The sequence below is a fragment of the Grampus griseus genome (assembly GCF_964374135.1).
Source record: "Grampus griseus genome assembly, chromosome: 8".
NCBI lineage: Eukaryota > Metazoa > Chordata > Mammalia > Artiodactyla > Delphinidae > Grampus > Grampus griseus.
Window position 1 is genome coordinate 107,697,309 of NC_139002.1, and position 18,278 is coordinate 107,715,586.

Consider the following 18,278-nt stretch of genomic DNA (forward strand, 5'->3'; position numbering starts at 1 on the left):
GTAAGGAAGTGCGCCAGAAAGGATGGGGGTGTGTCCACAGGACACACAGGCCACCTTGATGCGGCTCCCTGGACCCAAAGTGGGACAACATTAACAGATGGTTACCTGATGAATAAACAGACATCCACGAAACCACATTGCTACAGATAAGTGAATAAATAAACAAGAAGAGAAAGCTCTTCCTGATGACAGAAAGCCAACGAATTAGCGTGAGAAGCAAGGATGGGAGTAGAAAATCTCCATTTAGATTTAGAGAATCTCCAATGAATTACTTAATTCAGACAAGAAATACCACTGGGTGCTAAAACTAGCAGGGGAGAGGGAGATGAGAAAACGGGTTTTCTAAAATAGTCTAAAGGTCCCACAAAATACTAACTTCAAAGGGAAGAGAAAACTAGGGTGGAGAACCTGGCAGGTTCCCCGTGATCAGGGGGTCAGAGTGAACATTACCAATAACAGCAAATGGTCACCACCTGCCACGTAACAGGACTGCCAGAAACACACGTCCCTTCCATGACATTCCTGCAAACATGCACATCTTGCATCTCATCACGAGGAAACACTGAGCAAACCCAAACTGGGAGACAGTCTCCAAAATGACTGCCCCATAATCTTCAAAAGAGCCCCTTGAGAGAATCTAGGGAAGACTTATGAAGTCTCCCAGATGGAAGGGCTCCTGCGGGATCCCGGACTGGATCCTTTGGAAAAACTCAAATGTGGTCTCTGAATGAAGGGAATATGGGAGAACTCTGTGTTGCTTTTGCAACTCCTCTTAAAGTTTGAAATTAAATACTCATTCACAGTTAAAAAAAAGAAATGAGTGCTTGCTTGACATAAGGACCTCAAAGCTTATCAAAGTAAGAATTTGTCCTCCCCCAAGATAAGCCGTGCTAACCCTCTGTCCTTTTTCTGAAAACGGTGTTGTCCTCTCTGGCCCTTGGGAGACAGATTAAAAGGATGGACAGAGGTCAGAGAGGAACTAGAATGTAAAACAAAACAGCACCTCTTACACTCACATTGCTTACCCATTTTTTTCTGAGATGCTTTATGGAAAATGCATGTGTGTGTGGGGCTCCGCCCCACATCTCCTGCCTGCAAATCTCCCGGGCACGAGTATTTGGCATAGACTCCCCACAAGATCTGGGATTTGGGATTCACCGACCTGTGCTGGGCATCCCCCCCCAAACACATAATTTGGTGTAAATTAGGGAAAAGAGTGCTCCTTCCTTCAAGCACTACACTGCCACCTGCTGGACACCTGTTGTGATAAATCTACAAGCCTACATTTACAGCAAGTGTCACAGCGCCCCCTGGGGTTGTGCAATGCAATTGGAGCAATGAGGCGTTCACTGCATTGCAAATGCTCTGCTTGGTTCAGTGCCACAGGCAAAATTATTTACGTCCACACCACACTTAGGCTTTTCTCCTATAATACGTACTTTATAAGACAAGCTGGAGATAGGACAGCAGAACAGTTAGCAGGCAGTAAGCACCCACACAGAGACCCAGGACCACACCACGAGGGAACCTCCCCAGGGGCCTGTCCCTTACTGTGGGGTCAGGGGAAGCGCCAAGGACTTGGAGCCCAGGGCTGAGGGCGAGCAGGGGTGAGCTCAGCGAGGAAGAGGGACAGGAGGGAGCAGCGGCCAGAAACGGTGATTTCCTTACAGTTAAAACTCCTCACTTGAAAATGATAAATAATAAATAGCAACCAATAACAAAGGTAAGGCCAAATGATAAAGCATCCTTTACAGAATCATTGCAGGCGTCAAATGAGACCTGTGTGAAGGCCTGTGAGCAAATCGGTTAAGTGCTCTCTGACTGCCAAGTATCATTCCTCACAGAGGAAACCAGACATGGCCTGATGACAGTGATAAGGATGACAGTGATGGGGGCGTGGTCAGATGATAAGGACCATGATGGCGATGGGGGCGTGGCCAGATGATAATGCTGACAAAGATGGTTATGATGGGGGCGTGGCCAGCACTTACTGAGCACTTACTAGATGCCAGGCGCTATAGTCAATGCATCATTTAACTGTCTTGACAGCTCTATGAATTGTTACTCAGCCAGCTTTAGAGATTAGCAAAGAAGCTCAGAGAGGGTAAGCCACTTGCTCAGGTGACCCAGGCCATGTTGAGAGGGTTTTGCAATCCCAGCCCAGAATATACGCTACCGACAGCACAAGGAGGAAATCTCACTTATCCTCCAAATGGAATCGACAGACTCAGGGAAGGAGGAAGGGAGCGAGACGCCCCATGTGGGCCAGTCCTGTGGGCATAGCTGCCCACAAAGGTGTGTGGAAACACGAGACCAAGCAGCTGTCCTCTCACTGGGGACGGCGTCCTCTTCAGGAACCTTGGCTTCGCCAGCAACTCTTCCTCAAGTCCTGAGACAGCCAAACCCCCCTCCTCCCTTTGGTCGGAGCTAGGTGCCGGGCACTGCCCCGGTGGATGTGAAAGCACTTAGCAACTAAAACTTCAGTGAAGGCCCCGTAATCTGGCCCACCATGTTCTGGGAATGCATTTGGGTGTTTTTTACTTCCTTCTTTATGTTTCTTCGTAGTTTTAAAGACTTTCATGTCGAGCAGATATGTCTTTTGTAATGAAAAAAATTAGAGTAACCTGAATAACAAGTTGAAAGATGGTTTGCAGACAGGTCAAAAAAGTTCTCTTCCAAAGTCAGCATTCAGGGGACGGGCGTCCCCAGTCGCGGGGCCTGGGGGCTGGATGTGAAGACCTCCCTTTGCAATTAAACACCTGCCCCGGGCAACACCCCGGAAAGCCACGCAAGCCTTCTGCAACACCTGTGAGCAGGTCAGGTTGCGGGCACTCAGGTGCCCTGGAAGGATGGGGAGCCAGCCGGCTGGGAAGGAACTGTCGGCTGCCATGCAGAGGGAGTTGTGGACCCCAGAACTCTGAGGTGCTTCTCCAAGACAGCAGGGCTAGAATCAGTCCAGCTGGGCGATGCAAACCCACCTGCCCTCCACTTCCTTCTGCCACAAGTGCCTTGTCATTAGAGGGGTGGCTTCTGTCTGAGAGCCCTGGAGGCCGGACAAAGAAGCAGGCTTCTGGCCGGGAGCCCAGCTGGGAGCCTCGGGCTGGTCACTCACCCTCTCTGGGCCCGGCTAACTCAGAGACCAGCGAGGGTGTCTGCGAGGGCTGCTGGAGGGGTGTGAAAAGATGGAGAGGACAGCGTTTGCTGGGTGAACGTGAGCCCTGACGGAGGAAGATAATCCGGGGGCGGGGGGACGGCAGTGTGCGAGGTTCCTCGCTGAGCACCCTGCACGATGCCCTCCTGACGGTCACGCCAGAGCAGGTGAAGACAGCGGCTTGGATAACGCAGGTGCTTCCGCAGGACTTGCGCGAAAAAGAAACCCGCCACTAGAGGGCGGTGGACGGACCCTGACGGGTGACGCGGGATAGCGGAGCAGGATGGGACAACTGGGCTGAAGGCCTCCAAGCTCCAAAGGCGCCGCCGGGGGCGGGGACCCCGGAGGTTGGGTAGCTCTGGTGCTGGATGCTCGGAATCCACGCAGGGGGTGTCAGGGGCTGGAATCATGGCAGGGAGCCGGCACCGGAGAAAGTGACCCCCGCTGCCCCAACACGCACGGTCACCCTCCGTCTCAGGGCAGCCGTCCCAAGAGACAAGCGAGATGGCCACGACTGTCACGTGCATTCGATAAGGGAGTCAGTCTCAGCGGGAGGCCAACCCAGCACGGAGTGGGGGGAAACATTAGCCTGGTTGAGGGGGGAGGGGAGAACAGGTAGGAAGGGGGGGCGAGGGGAGGAAAGAAGAGCTCTCCAAGGTCTCCCCAAGGTCGTCGGGGCACGGAGCCCCCCGTGAGGGGTCACTCAGCTAGACTTGGGCTGAACGCACTCCGCTGCCTCGTGTTCTGTGTTTCTGATGCTCCGGCACCAGGGGTCTTGCTGGCTGCTCCCCTGAAGGGGCTGCCCTGCCAGGAAGAGCTGATTCCCGGAGATGGAAGAGGACTCCGCCGTGAGCACAGCTTCCAAATACAAACCACCGTGCAGAGTCCGCACCTGAGCCCTCCTCTCTGGGGCCCTCGCACTCAGGGCCCCTCACCCCTGTCCTAAGCACCCAGGGCAGGTCCCAGACAACAGGGCGGCCCCCGTGCCCCAGGGCCACTGAGCTCACTCAGCCTGCTTGTCATGCCTCACCCGTTCCCTCCCTCGAAAACCACAGTAACGGCTCTGCGCGCACAACCCCCCGCCTTCCCCGCGTGGCCGTGCGTGGTGGGCTGTGCCCCTCTTCTTGGGGTCAGTAACAAACCGTTCCCGCTGGCAGGTACCTCCCGACGGGGCGGCCTCACCAGGCCTGGACAGTAGAAGAACCCACATTTATCAGGGGCTGAGGACCCCCCGGGCTGCTCACGCCAACAGGGCTAGGACCCCAGGGCTGCTCACGCCAACAGGGCTAGGACCCCAGGGCTGCTCACGCCAACAGGGCTAGGACCCCCGGGCTGCTCACGCCAACAGGGCTAGGACCCCCAGGGCTGCTCACGCCAACAGGGCTAGGACCCCAGGGCTGCTCACGCCAACAGGGCTAGGACCCCAGGGCTGCTCACGCCAACAGGGCTAGGACCCCAGGGCTGCTCACGCCAACAGGGCTAGGACCCCCGGGCTGCTCACGCCAACAGGGCTAGGACCCCAGGGCTGCTCACGCCAACAGGGCTAGGACCCCAGGGCTGCTCACGCCAACAGGGCTAGGACCCCCAGGGCTGCTCACGCCAACAGGGCTAGGACCCCCAGGGCTGCTCACGCCAACAGGGCTAGGACCCCAGGGCTGCTCACGCCAACAGGGCTAGGACCCCAGGGCTGCTCACGCCAACAGGGCTAGGACCCCAGGGCTGCTCACGCCAACAGGGCTAGGACCCCAGGGCTGCTCACGCCAACAGGGCTAGGACCCCCGGGCTGCTCACGCCAACAGGGCTAGGACCCCAGGGCTGCTCACGCCAACAGGGCTAGGACCCCAGGGCTGCTCACGCCAACAGGGCTAGGACCCCCGGGCTGCTCACGCCAACAGGGCTAGGACCCCCAGGGCTGCTCACGCCAACGGGGCTAGGACCCCAGGGCTGCTCACGCCAACGGGGCTAGGACCCCAGGGCTGCTCACGCCAACGGGGCTAGGACCCCCGGGCTGCTCACGCCAACAGGGCTAGGACCCCCGGGCTGCTCACGCCAACAGGGCTAGGACCCCCGGGCTGCTCACGCCAACGGGGCTAGGACCCCCGGGCTGCTCACGCCAACAGGGCTAGGACCCCCGGGCTGCTCACGCCAACGGGGCTAGGACCCCCGGGCTGCTCACGCCAACAGGGCTAGGACCCCCGGGCTGCTCACGCCAACAGGGCTAGGACCCCAGGGCTGCTCACGCCAACAGGGCTAGGACCCCCGGGCTGCTCACGCCAACAGGGCTAGGACCCCCGGGCTGCTCACGCCAACAGGGCTAGGACCCCCGGGCTGCTCACGCCAACAGGGCTAGGACCCCCGGGCTGCTCACGCCAACAGGGCTAGGACCCCAGGGCTGCTCACGCCAACAGGGCTAGGACCCCAGGGCTGCTCACGCCAACAGGGCTAGGACCCCCCGGGCTGCTCACGCCAACAGGGCTAGGACCCCCCGGGCTGCTCACGCCAACAGGGCTAGGACCCCCGGGCTGCTCACGCCAACAGGGCTAGGACCCCCGGGCTGCTCACGCCAACAGGGCTAGGACCCCCGGGCTGCTCACGCCAACAGGGCTAGGACCCCAGGGCTGCTCACGCCAACAGGGCTAGGACCCCAGGGCTGCTCACGCCAACAGGGCTAGGACCCCCGGGCTGCTCACGCCAACAGGGCTAGGACCCCAGGGCTGCTCACGCCAACAGGGCTAGGACCCCCGGGCTGCTCACGCCAACAGGGCTAGGACCCCCGGGCTGCTCACGCCAACAGGGCTAGGACCCCCGGGCTGCTCACGCCAACAGGGCTAGGACCCCCGGGCTGCTCACGCCAACAGGGCTAGGACCCCAGGGCTGCTCACGCCAACAGGGCTAGGACCCCAGGGCTGCTCACGCCAACAGGGCTAGGACCCCCGGGCTGCTCACGCCAACAGGGCTAGGACCCCAGGGCTGCTCACGCCAACAGGGCTAGGACCCCAGGGCTGCTCACGCCAACAGGGCTAGGACCCCCGGGCTGCTCACGCCAACAGGGCTAGGACCCCAGGGCTGCTCACGCCAACAGGGCTAGGACCCCCAGGGCTGCTCACGCCAACAGGGCTAGGACCCCCGGGCTGCTCACGCCAACAGGGCTAGGACCCCAGGGCTGCTCACGCCAACAGGGCTAGGACCCCCGGGCTGCTCACGCCAACAGGGCTAGGACCCCAGGGCTGCTCACGCCAACAGGGCTAGGACCCCAGGGCTGCTCACGCCAACAGGGCTAGGACCCCCGGGCTGCTCACGCCAACAGGGCTAGGACCCCCGGGCTGCTCACGCCAACAGGGCTAGGACCCCCGGGCTGCTCACGCCAACGGGGCTAGGACCCCCGGGCTGCTCACGCCAACGGGGCTAGGACCCCCGGGCTGCTCACGCCAACGGGGCTAGGACCCCCGGGCTGCTCACGCCAACGGGGCTAGGACCCCCGGGCTGCTCACGCCAACGGGGCTAGGACCCCCGGGCTGCTCACGCCAACGGGGCTAGGACCCCCGGGCTGCTCACGCCAACGGGGCTAGGACCCCCGGGCTGCTCACGCCAACGGGGCTAGGACCCCCGGGCTGCTCACGCCAACGGGGCTAGGACCCCCGGGCTGCTCACGCCAACAGGGCTAGGACCCCAGGGCTGCTCACGCCAACAGGGCTAGGACCCCCGGGCTGCTCACGCCAACAGGGCTAGGACCCCCGGGCTGCTCACGCCAACAGGGCTAGGACCCCCGGGCTGCTCACGCCAACAGGGCTAGGACCCCCGGGCTGCTCACGCCAACAGGGCTAGGACCCCAGGGCTGCTCACGCCAACAGGGCTAGGACCCCAGGGCTGCTCACGCCAACAGGGCTAGGACCCCCCGGGCTGCTCACGCCAACAGGGCTAGGACCCCCCGGGCTGCTCACGCCAACAGGGCTAGGACCCCCGGGCTGCTCACGCCAACAGGGCTAGGACCCCCGGGCTGCTCACGCCAACAGGGCTAGGACCCCCGGGCTGCTCACGCCAACAGGGCTAGGACCCCAGGGCTGCTCACGCCAACAGGGCTAGGACCCCAGGGCTGCTCACGCCAACAGGGCTAGGACCCCCGGGCTGCTCACGCCAACAGGGCTAGGACCCCAGGGCTGCTCACGCCAACAGGGCTAGGACCCCCGGGCTGCTCACGCCAACAGGGCTAGGACCCCCGGGCTGCTCACGCCAACAGGGCTAGGACCCCCGGGCTGCTCACGCCAACAGGGCTAGGACCCCAGGGCTGCTCACGCCAACAGGGCTAGGACCCCAGGGCTGCTCACGCCAACAGGGCTAGGACCCCCGGGCTGCTCACGCCAACAGGGCTAGGACCCCAGGGCTGCTCACGCCAACAGGGCTAGGACCCCAGGGCTGCTCACGCCAACAGGGCTAGGACCCCAGGGCTGCTCACGCCAACAGGGCTAGGACCCCAGGGCTGCTCACGCCAACAGGGCTAGGACCCCAGGGCTGCTCACGCCAACAGGGCTAGGACCCCAGGGCTGCTCACGCCAACAGGGCTAGGACCCCAGGGCTGCTCACGCCAACAGGGCTAGGACCCCAGGGCTGCTCACGCCAACAGGGCTAGGACCCCCAGGGCTGCTCACGCCAACAGGGCTAGGACCCCCAGGGCTGCTCACGCCAACAGGGCTAGGACCCCCGGGCTGCTCACGCCAACAGGGCTAGGACCCCAGGGCTGCTCACGCCAACAGGGCTAGGACCCCAGGGCTGCTCACGCCAACAGGGCTAGGACCCCAGGGCTGCTCACGCCAACAGGGCTAGGACCCCAGGGCTGCTCACGCCAACAGGGCTAGGACCCCAGGGCTGCTCACGCCAACAGGGCTAGGACCCCAGGGCTGCTCACGCCAACAGGGCTAGGACCCCAGGGCTGCTCACGCCAACAGGGCTAGGACCCCAGGGCTGCTCACGCCAACAGGGCTAGGACCCCAGGGCTGCTCACGCCAACAGGGCTAGGACCCCAGGGCTGCTCACGCCAACAGGGCTAGGACCCCCAGGGCTGCTCACGCCAACAGGGCTAGGACCCCCAGGGCTGCTCACGCCAACAGGGCTAGGACCCCCGGGCTGCTCACGCCAACAGGGCTAGGAGCCCCCGGGCTGCTCACGCCAACAGGGCTAGGACCCCAGGGCTGCTCACGCCAACAGGGCTAGGACCCCCGGGCTGCTCACGCCAACAGGGCTAGGACCCCAGGGCTGCTCACGCCAACAGGGCTAGGACCCCAGGGCTGCTCACGCCAACAGGGCTAGGACCCCCAGGGCTGCTCACGCCAACAGGGCTAGGACCCCCAGGGCTGCTCACGCCAACAGGGCTAGGACCCCAGGGCTGCTCACGCCAACAGGGCTAGGACCCCCAGGGCTGCTCACGCCAACAGGGCTAGGACCCCCAGGGCTGCTCACGCCAACAGGGCTAGGACCCCAGGGCTGCTCACGCCAACAGGCCTAGGACCCCAGGGCTGCTCACGCCAACAGGGCTAGGACCCCAGGGCTGCTCACGCCAACAGGGCTAGGACCCCCAGGGCTGCTCACGCCAACAGGGCTAGGACCCCCAGGGCTGCTCACGCCAACAGGGCTAGGACCCCCGGGCTGCTCACGCCAACAGGGCTAGGAGCCCCCGGGCTGCTCACGCCAACAGGGCTAGGACCCCAGGGCTGCTCACGCCAACAGGGCTAGGACCCCCGGGCTGCTCACGCCAACAGGGCTAGGACCCCCAGGGCTGCTCACGCCAACAGGGCTAGGACCCCCGGGCTGCTCACGCCAACAGGGCTAGGACCCCCCGGGCTGCTCACGCCAACAGGGCTAGGACCCCCGGGCTGCTCACGCCAACAGGGCTAGGACCCCAGGGCTGCTCACGCCAACAGGGCTAGGACCCCCAGGGCTGCTCACGCCAACAGGGCTAGGACCCCCGGGCTGCTCACGCCAACAGGGCTAGGACCCCAGGGCTGCTCACGCCAACAGGGCTAGGACCCCCCGGGCTGCTCACGCCAACGGGGCTAGGACCCCAGGGCTGCTCATGCCAACGGGGCTAGGACCCCAGGGCTGCTCACGCCAACAGGGCTAGGACCCCCAGGGCTGCTCACGCCAACAGGGCTAGGACCCCAGGGCTGCTCACGCCAACAGGGCTAGGACCCCCAGGGCTGCTCACGCCAACAGGGCTAGGACCCCCCGGGCTGCTCACGCCAACAGGGCTAGGACCCCAGGGCTGCTCACGCCAACAGGGCTAGGACCCCCAGGGCTGCTCACGCCAACAGGGCTGGGACCCCCGGGCTGCTCACGCCAACAGGGCTAGGACCCCAGGGCTGCTCACGCCAACAGGGCTAGGACCCCCCGGGCTGCTCACGCCAACGGGGCTAGGACCCCAGGGCTGCTCATGCCAACGGGGCTAGGACCCCAGGGCTGCTCACGCCAACAGGGCTAGGACCCCCAGGGCTGCTCACGCCAACAGGGCTAGGACCCCCGGGCTGCTCACGCCAACAGGGCTAGGACCCCCCGGGCTGCTCACGCCAACAGGGCTAGGAGCCCCCGGGCTGCTCACGCCAACAGGGCTAGGACCCCCGGGCTGCTCACGCCAACAGGGCTAGGACCCCCCGGGCTGCTCACGCCAACAGGGCTAGGAGCCCCCGGGCTGCTCACGCCAACAGGGCTAGGACCCCAGGGCTGCTCACGCCAACAGGGCTAGGACCCCAGGGCTGCTCACGCCAACAGGGCTAGGACCCCAGGGCTGCTCACGCCAACAGGGCTAGGACCCCCCGGGCTGCTCACGCCAACAGGGCTAGGACCCCAGGGCTGCTCACGCCAACAGGCCTAGGACCCCAGGGCTGCTCACGCCAACAGGGCTAGGACCCCCGGGCTGCTCACGCCAACAGGGCTAGGACCCCAGGGCTGCTCACGCCAACAGGGCTAGGACCCCAGGGCTGCTCACGCCAACAGGGCTAGGACCCCCCGGGCTGCTCACGCCAACAGGGCTAGGACCCCCCGGGCTGCTCACGCCAACAGGGCTAGGACCCCCGGGCTGCTCACGCCAACAGGGCTAGGACCCCCGGGCTGCTCACGCCAACAGGGCTAGGACCCCCGGGCTGCTCACGCCAACAGGGCTAGGACCCCCCGGGCTGCTCACGCCAACAGGGCTAGGACCCCAGGGCTGCTCACGCCAACAGGGCTAGGACCCCAGGGCTGCTCACGCCAACAGGGCTAGGACCCCAGGGCTGCTCACGCCAACAGGGCTAGGACCCCCCGGGCTGCTCACGCCAACAGGGCTAGGACCCCAGGGCTGCTCACGCCAACAGGCCTAGGACCCCAGGGCTGCTCACGCCAACAGGGCTAGGACCCCCGGGCTGCTCACGCCAACAGGGCTAGGACCCCCAGGGCTGCTCACGCCAACAGGGCTAGGACCCCAGGGCTGCTCACGCCAACAGGGCTAGGACCCCCAGGGCTGCTCACGCCAACAGGGCTAGGACCCCCCGGGCTGCTCACGCCAACAGGGCTAGGACCCCAGGGCTGCTCACGCCAACAGGGCTAGGACCCCCGGGCTGCTCACGCCAACAGGGCTAGGACCCCCCGGGCTGCTCACGCCAACAGGGCTAGGAGCCCCCGGGCTGCTCACGCCAACAGGGCTAGGACCCCAGGGCTGCTCACGCCAACAGGGCTAGGACCCCAGGGCTGCTCACGCCAACAGGGCTAGGACCCCAGGGCTGCTCACGCCAACAGGGCTAGGACCCCCCGGGCTGCTCACGCCAACAGGGCTAGGACCCCAGGGCTGCTCACGCCAACAGGCCTAGGACCCCAGGGCTGCTCACGCCAACAGGGCTAGGACCCCCGGGCTGCTCACGCCAACAGGGCTAGGACCCCAGGGCTGCTCACGCCAACAGGGCTAGGACCCCAGGGCTGCTCACGCCAACAGGGCTAGGACCCCCCGGGCTGCTCACGCCAACACGGCTAGGACCCCCCGGGCTGCTCACGCCAACAGGGCTAGGACCCCCGGGCTGCTCACGCCAACAGGGCTAGGACCCCCGGGCTGCTCACGCCAACAGGGCTAGGACCCCCGGGCTGCTCACGCCAACAGGGCTAGGACCCCCCGGGCTGCTCACGCCAACAGGGCTAGGACCCCAGGGCTGCTCACGCCAACAGGGCTAGGACCCCAGGGCTGCTCACGCCAACAGGGCTAGGACCCCAGGGCTGCTCACGCCAACAGGGCTAGGACCCCCCGGGCTGCTCACGCCAACAGGGCTAGGACCCCAGGGCTGCTCACGCCAACAGGCCTAGGACCCCAGGGCTGCTCACGCCAACAGGGCTAGGACCCCCGGGCTGCTCACGCCAACAGGGCTAGGACCCCCAGGGCTGCTCACGCCAACAGGGCTAGGACCCCAGGGCTGCTCACGCCAACAGGGCTAGGACCCCCAGGGCTGCTCACGCCAACAGGGCTAGGACCCCCCGGGCTGCTCACGCCAACAGGGCTAGGACCCCAGGGCTGCTCACGCCAACAGGGCTAGGACCCCCAGGGCTGCTCACGCCAACAGGGCTAGGACCCCCGGGCTGCTCACGCCAACAGGGCTAGGACCCCAGGGCTGCTCACGTCAACAGGGCTAGGACCCCCCGGGCTGCTCACGCCAACGGGGCTAGGACCCCAGGGCTGCTCATGCCAACGGGGCTAGGACCCCAGGGCTGCTCACGCCAACAGGGCTAGGACCCCCAGGGCTGCTCACGCCAACAGGGCTAGGACCCCAGGGCTGCTCACGCCAACAGGGCTAGGACCCCCAGGGCTGCTCACGCCAACAGGGCTAGGACCCCCCGGGCTGCTCACGCCAACAGGGCTAGGACCCCCAGGGCTGCTCACGCCAACAGGGCTAGGACCCCCCGGGCTGCTCACGCCAACAGGGCTAGGAGCCCCCGGGCTGCTCACGCCAACAGGGCTAGGACCCCAGGGCTGCTCACGCCAACAGGGCTAGGACCCCAGGGCTGCTCACGCCAACAGGGCTAGGACCCCCGGGCTGCTCACGCCAACAGGGCTAGGACCCCCCGGGCTGCTCACGCCAACAGGGCTAGGACCCCCAGGGCTGCTCACGCCAACAGGGCTAGGACCCCCCGGGCTGCTCACGCCAACAGGGCTAGGAGCCCCCGGGCTGCTCACGCCAACAGGGCTAGGACCCCAGGGCTGCTCACGCCAACAGGGCTAGGACCCCAGGGCTGCTCACGCCAACAGGGCTAGGACCCCAGGGCTGCTCACGCCAACAGGGCTAGGACCCCCAGGGCTGCTCACGCCAACAGGGCTAGGACCCCCCGGGCTGCTCACGCCAACAGGGCTAGGACCCCAGGGCTGCTCACGCCAACAGGGCTAGGACCCCCAGGGCTGCTCACGCCAACAGGGCTAGGACCCCCGGGCTGCTCACGCCAACAGGGCTAGGACCCCAGGGCTGCTCACGCCAACAGGGCTAGGACCCCCCGGGCTGCTCACGCCAACGGGGCTAGGACCCCAGGGCTGCTCATGCCAACGGGGCTAGGACCCCAGGGCTGCTCACGCCAACAGGGCTAGGACCCCCAGGGCTGCTCACGCCAACAGGGCTAGGACCCCCGGGCTGCTCACGCCAACAGGGCTAGGACCCCCCGGGCTGCTCACGCCAACAGGGCTAGGAGCCCCCGGGCTGCTCACGCCAACAGGGCTAGGACCCCCGGGCTGCTCACGCCAACAGGGCTAGGACCCCCCGGGCTGCTCACGCCAACAGGGCTAGGAGCCCCCGGGCTGCTCACGCCAACAGGGCTAGGACCCCAGGGCTGCTCACGCCAACAGGGCTAGGACCCCAGGGCTGCTCACGCCAACAGGGCTAGGACCCCCCGGGCTGCTCACGCCAACAGGGCTAGGACCCCAGGGCTGCTCACGCCAACAGGCCTAGGACCCCAGGGCTGCTCACGCCAACAGGGCTAGGACCCCCGGGCTGCTCACGCCAACAGGGCTAGGACCCCAGGGCTGCTCACGCCAACAGGGCTAGGACCCCAGGGCTGCTCACGCCAACAGGGCTAGGACCCCCCGGGCTGCTCACGCCAACAGGGCTAGGACCCCCCGGGCTGCTCACGCCAACAGGGCTAGGACCCCCGGGCTGCTCACGCCAACAGGGCTAGGACCCCCGGGCTGCTCACGCCAACAGGGCTAGGACCCCCGGGCTGCTCACGCCAACAGGGCTAGGACCCCCCGGGCTGCTCACGCCAACAGGGCTAGGACCCCAGGGCTGCTCACGCCAACAGGGCTAGGACCCCAGGGCTGCTCACGCCAACAGGGCTAGGACCCCAGGGCTGCTCACGCCAACAGGGCTAGGACCCCCCGGGCTGCTCACGCCAACAGGGCTAGGACCCCAGGGCTGCTCACGCCAACAGGCCTAGGACCCCAGGGCTGCTCACGCCAACAGGGCTAGGACCCCCGGGCTGCTCACGCCAACAGGGCTAGGACCCCCAGGGCTGCTCACGCCAACAGGGCTAGGACCCCAGGGCTGCTCACGCCAACAGGGCTAGGACCCCCAGGGCTGCTCACGCCAACAGGGCTAGGACCCCCCGGGCTGCTCACGCCAACAGGGCTAGGACCCCAGGGCTGCTCACGCCAACAGGGCTAGGACCCCCGGGCTGCTCACGCCAACAGGGCTAGGACCCCCCGGGCTGCTCACGCCAACAGGGCTAGGAGCCCCCGGGCTGCTCACGCCAACAGGGCTAGGACCCCAGGGCTGCTCACGCCAACAGGGCTAGGACCCCAGGGCTGCTCACGCCAACAGGGCTAGGACCCCAGGGCTGCTCACGCCAACAGGGCTAGGACCCCCCGGGCTGCTCACGCCAACAGGGCTAGGACCCCAGGGCTGCTCACGCCAACAGGCCTAGGACCCCAGGGCTGCTCACGCCAACAGGGCTAGGACCCCCGGGCTGCTCACGCCAACAGGGCTAGGACCCCAGGGCTGCTCACGCCAACAGGGCTAGGACCCCAGGGCTGCTCACGCCAACAGGGCTAGGACCCCCCGGGCTGCTCACGCCAACACGGCTAGGACCCCCCGGGCTGCTCACGCCAACAGGGCTAGGACCCCCGGGCTGCTCACGCCAACAGGGCTAGGACCCCCGGGCTGCTCACGCCAACAGGGCTAGGACCCCCGGGCTGCTCACGCCAACAGGGCTAGGACCCCCCGGGCTGCTCACGCCAACAGGGCTAGGACCCCAGGGCTGCTCACGCCAACAGGGCTAGGACCCCAGGGCTGCTCACGCCAACAGGGCTAGGACCCCAGGGCTGCTCACGCCAACAGGGCTAGGACCCCCCGGGCTGCTCACGCCAACAGGGCTAGGACCCCAGGGCTGCTCACGCCAACAGGCCTAGGACCCCAGGGCTGCTCACGCCAACAGGGCTAGGACCCCCGGGCTGCTCACGCCAACAGGGCTAGGACCCCCAGGGCTGCTCACGCCAACAGGGCTAGGACCCCAGGGCTGCTCACGCCAACAGGGCTAGGACCCCCAGGGCTGCTCACGCCAACAGGGCTAGGACCCCCCGGGCTGCTCACGCCAACAGGGCTAGGACCCCAGGGCTGCTCACGCCAACAGGGCTAGGACCCCCAGGGCTGCTCACGCCAACAGGGCTAGGACCCCCGGGCTGCTCACGCCAACAGGGCTAGGACCCCAGGGCTGCTCACGCCAACAGGGCTAGGACCCCCCGGGCTGCTCACGCCAACGGGGCTAGGACCCCAGGGCTGCTCATGCCAACGGGGCTAGGACCCCAGGGCTGCTCACGCCAACAGGGCTAGGACCCCCAGGGCTGCTCACGCCAACAGGGCTAGGACCCCAGGGCTGCTCACGCCAACAGGGCTAGGACCCCCAGGGCTGCTCACGCCAACAGGGCTAGGACCCCCCGGGCTGCTCACGCCAACAGGGCTAGGACCCCCAGGGCTGCTCACGCCAACAGGGCTAGGACCCCCCGGGCTGCTCACGCCAACAGGGCTAGGAGCCCCCGGGCTGCTCACGCCAACAGGGCTAGGACCCCAGGGCTGCTCACGCCAACAGGGCTAGGACCCCAGGGCTGCTCACGCCAACAGGGCTAGGACCCCCGGGCTGCTCACGCCAACAGGGCTAGGACCCCCCGGGCTGCTCACGCCAACAGGGCTAGGACCCCCAGGGCTGCTCACGCCAACAGGGCTAGGACCCCCCGGGCTGCTCACGCCAACAGGGCTAGGAGCCCCCGGGCTGCTCACGCCAACAGGGCTAGGACCCCAGGGCTGCTCACGCCAACAGGGCTAGGACCCCAGGGCTGCTCACGCCAACAGGGCTAGGACCCCCGGGCTGCTCACGCCAACAGGGCTAGGACCCCCAGGGCTGCTCACGCCAACAGGGCTAGGACCCCAGGGCTGCTCACGCCAACAGGGCTAGGACCCCAGGGCTGCTCACGCCAACAGGGCTAGGAGCCCCGGGAGTCGCTGGCGGAGCCTGAAACTCTCCCCTTTCACACCCTCACTGGGTCCGCGTGTGACGATGGGCTTGGCCTTTTAAAGGTCACCACGGAGCTGACGGCCAAGTGCAGCTGTGAGCGGAGACGAGCAGGGGGACAGAGCACTGCCCACACCTTGGGGACCCCCGTCCTGCCCCAGCCTGGTCACCGTGTGAACCATCTCGGGGAGATGTGAAGCGCTGCCGGGCCTGCGCCACATGTGGGCACAGACGTGTGTGTGCGTGTGAGCACGTGTGGGTCTGTAATCTTTGTTCACATCCATTTGTCTCGCTGTCCCCACCCCCCGCCACGGGGACGTAAGACCCGCAGGACTGGGTGTTTCTGTTCACCGCTGGGTTCGGGATCCGGGATGCTGAACGGGCCTGGCGGGTGACATGTGTGCCGGTGGGTGGGCGTGGGCCTGCCGTGTGGCTCATGGTGGCCGCCTGGCACCAGAACACCACGAAACGTGAGCAGTTATGGGCCTAGGCCCCAGGCCCAGCGGGGTCTCCAGCACTCACTTGCTTTGCTGAGTTAAAGGAGGCAGATCCCTGGAGCACGGCCCATTCCTGGGGGGTGCAGACGCCCCCCAATCGGCAAGGCCGCCAGTCGAGGTGGCCGGTGGTGGAGGCGTCCTGAGCCTCTGCCCCTGCCCTTCAGCTCTGCCCTCCACCCCCAGCCTCTCAGGCCCTCGCGGCCTCGCTCCCCGCATAACTGACCCTTCCACCCGCCGAGAGGCACACGCGCCTCCTCTCAGGCTGAGCGGCATCCCCGCAGGGCCCACAGCTCCCATGGGAACGCGGTGGTTTCATAAGACTAATCTGAACCCAAACGAAGACAGCATCACAGAACTTGAGATCTACCGAGCAGGAAACCTCGGGGACGCAGAGTCTTCACTCCACCCAAGCCCTTCTGCTCCGTTTCCACATCTCCGGAAGGATGCAAGCTGTGCGACACTGAGACCCTCAGCGTGAGACTCACATCCCTACTCCTTTGCCTCTTCCATGCCCAGGGGGCACCTTCAGTGCCTGGGTGTGCGAGGGCAGGCCCTCCCCATCTGTCCAGGCTGGCAGTGCCCACTGGGAGCTCCACTGCCGGGACCACGGCCTCCAGCCTGATGCTCGGATGCCAAGTGACAACCCTGCTGGGGGAGGGGCAACTCCTCCCAGCACCTTCTTCAGTGAAGCCCTGGAGACCTGGAACCGGTCACTGGCGAGGTCCACGCTGCGCCCTCCGTCCCCCGTGTGCCCTGAGCAGCTCATCCCCCATCCCCCGCACGGAAGAAGCCAACAGTACCGACGCCATCCACTGCCCAGCACCACTGTGGGCGACAAACAGAGCAACGCGGGCCCTGGGGTTGTGCGCAGCCCTGGCTGGGGAGCTGGGGGCCCAGGATGTGACACTCCAGGCAGAAGCAACGGCTTCAGCCAGAGGCCAAAGCAGGAAGGCTGGACTTATCTGGAAAACATTGGGTCTTGCTAACATTCCGTCCTCTCTATGGCCTGAAGGTGTGGGAGGCCCTGCTGAGGCCCACTTTACAGTTGAGCAAACAGAGGCCCAGCGGGCAGGCAGGCATCACTGCTCCTCCGAGGTCCCGCCCAGGGTGTGGGCTCGGGGGGTCCTGTGAGCAGCTTCGCAGAAGTTCCCCCCTCCCCCAGCACAGCCCCGTCACACCACAGGAGGGAACTGGATGCTTCTCCAGGCCGCGGGGACGCTGAGGAACCGGAACTGAGCATTAGAAAGGCCAGGCGGGGGAGGGGGAGGGGGTGGGGGCGGGGGCAGCCGGGTCCTCTGACCACAGTGGGCGGGTGCGTGACCCTGCTCAAATGGGCGGGTGTGTAAGGTGACGGCGGTGGAGGGAAACAGGCAGCCTGAGAAGCAGTGAAACTCACTGCAACGTAAAGGCTGAGCGAGAGAACGTCAGAGCCTCTTCCTTGACCTCCTGGACGGATATTCCCCCTCTGCTTTCCCAAACCCACTGTCCACCCTTCTCCACCCGGAGACCCTGACCTCCAGGCCTGCACCACTAGGCTCCGTGATTGGCCTGCTCTGGCGGGGCTCAGCCAGTGGGAGGGCGGGAGGATGAAGCAGCCGTGGTACTTCTTCCCCGCATCCCTCCGCGACACGGCTCCTGCTGGGTGCCCTCCTCCTCGGCCCGCTGTCCCCGCTTCCGGGGACACGGTCTCCTCTCCCTGCCCTCGGTCCACTAAAGACTCTTCATCGGAGCCACCAGGTGGATCTGTTTCTGCCACGACTACAAGCCGACATTCCCCCAACTCCACTGCTGCAGGTGGGATCTGGGAAGTGCGCCCTGTGCTGGGGCACCTGTGCGCAGAAAGCACCTGCGGGCTCTATCGGGGCGCCCACGGCTCCCACGGAGGGGGCGTGCACCCAGCACCCCAGCCCCGCCCGTCGGGAGAGCAGGTGAGGGGCGAGCCCCACGCACCTGGTGGATCTCGTGCCAGCCGTTCTCGTCCTTGCAGCTCACGGCCGCGTGCTCGTGCAGCAGCAGCTCGCAGCAGCAGGGGTCGCCCCCGACCACCGCAGTATGATACAGCGGCGTGAGGCCGTAGCTGTCCTTGTAATCCGGGGATGCGCCAAGCTCCAACAGGGTCTGAAAAAAACACCGACGTG

The 18,278-nt window shown here is 65.8% G+C and overlaps 1 protein-coding gene across 1 annotated transcript in view; it reads right to left on the bottom strand.

Moving 5' to 3' along the window:
* SHANK2 (SH3 and multiple ankyrin repeat domains 2) overlaps positions 1–18,278 on the bottom strand; it is a gene marked incomplete at its 3' end in the record, with an annotated part of 537,007 nt that overhangs the window by 403,584 nt on the left and 115,145 nt on the right. The window contains exon 7 of the mRNA XM_082660603.1: positions 18,091–18,258. Coding sequence (XP_082516729.1) covers positions 18,091–18,258 — 168 coding nt within the window. The remainder of the gene's footprint in view (positions 1–18,090; positions 18,259–18,278) is intronic.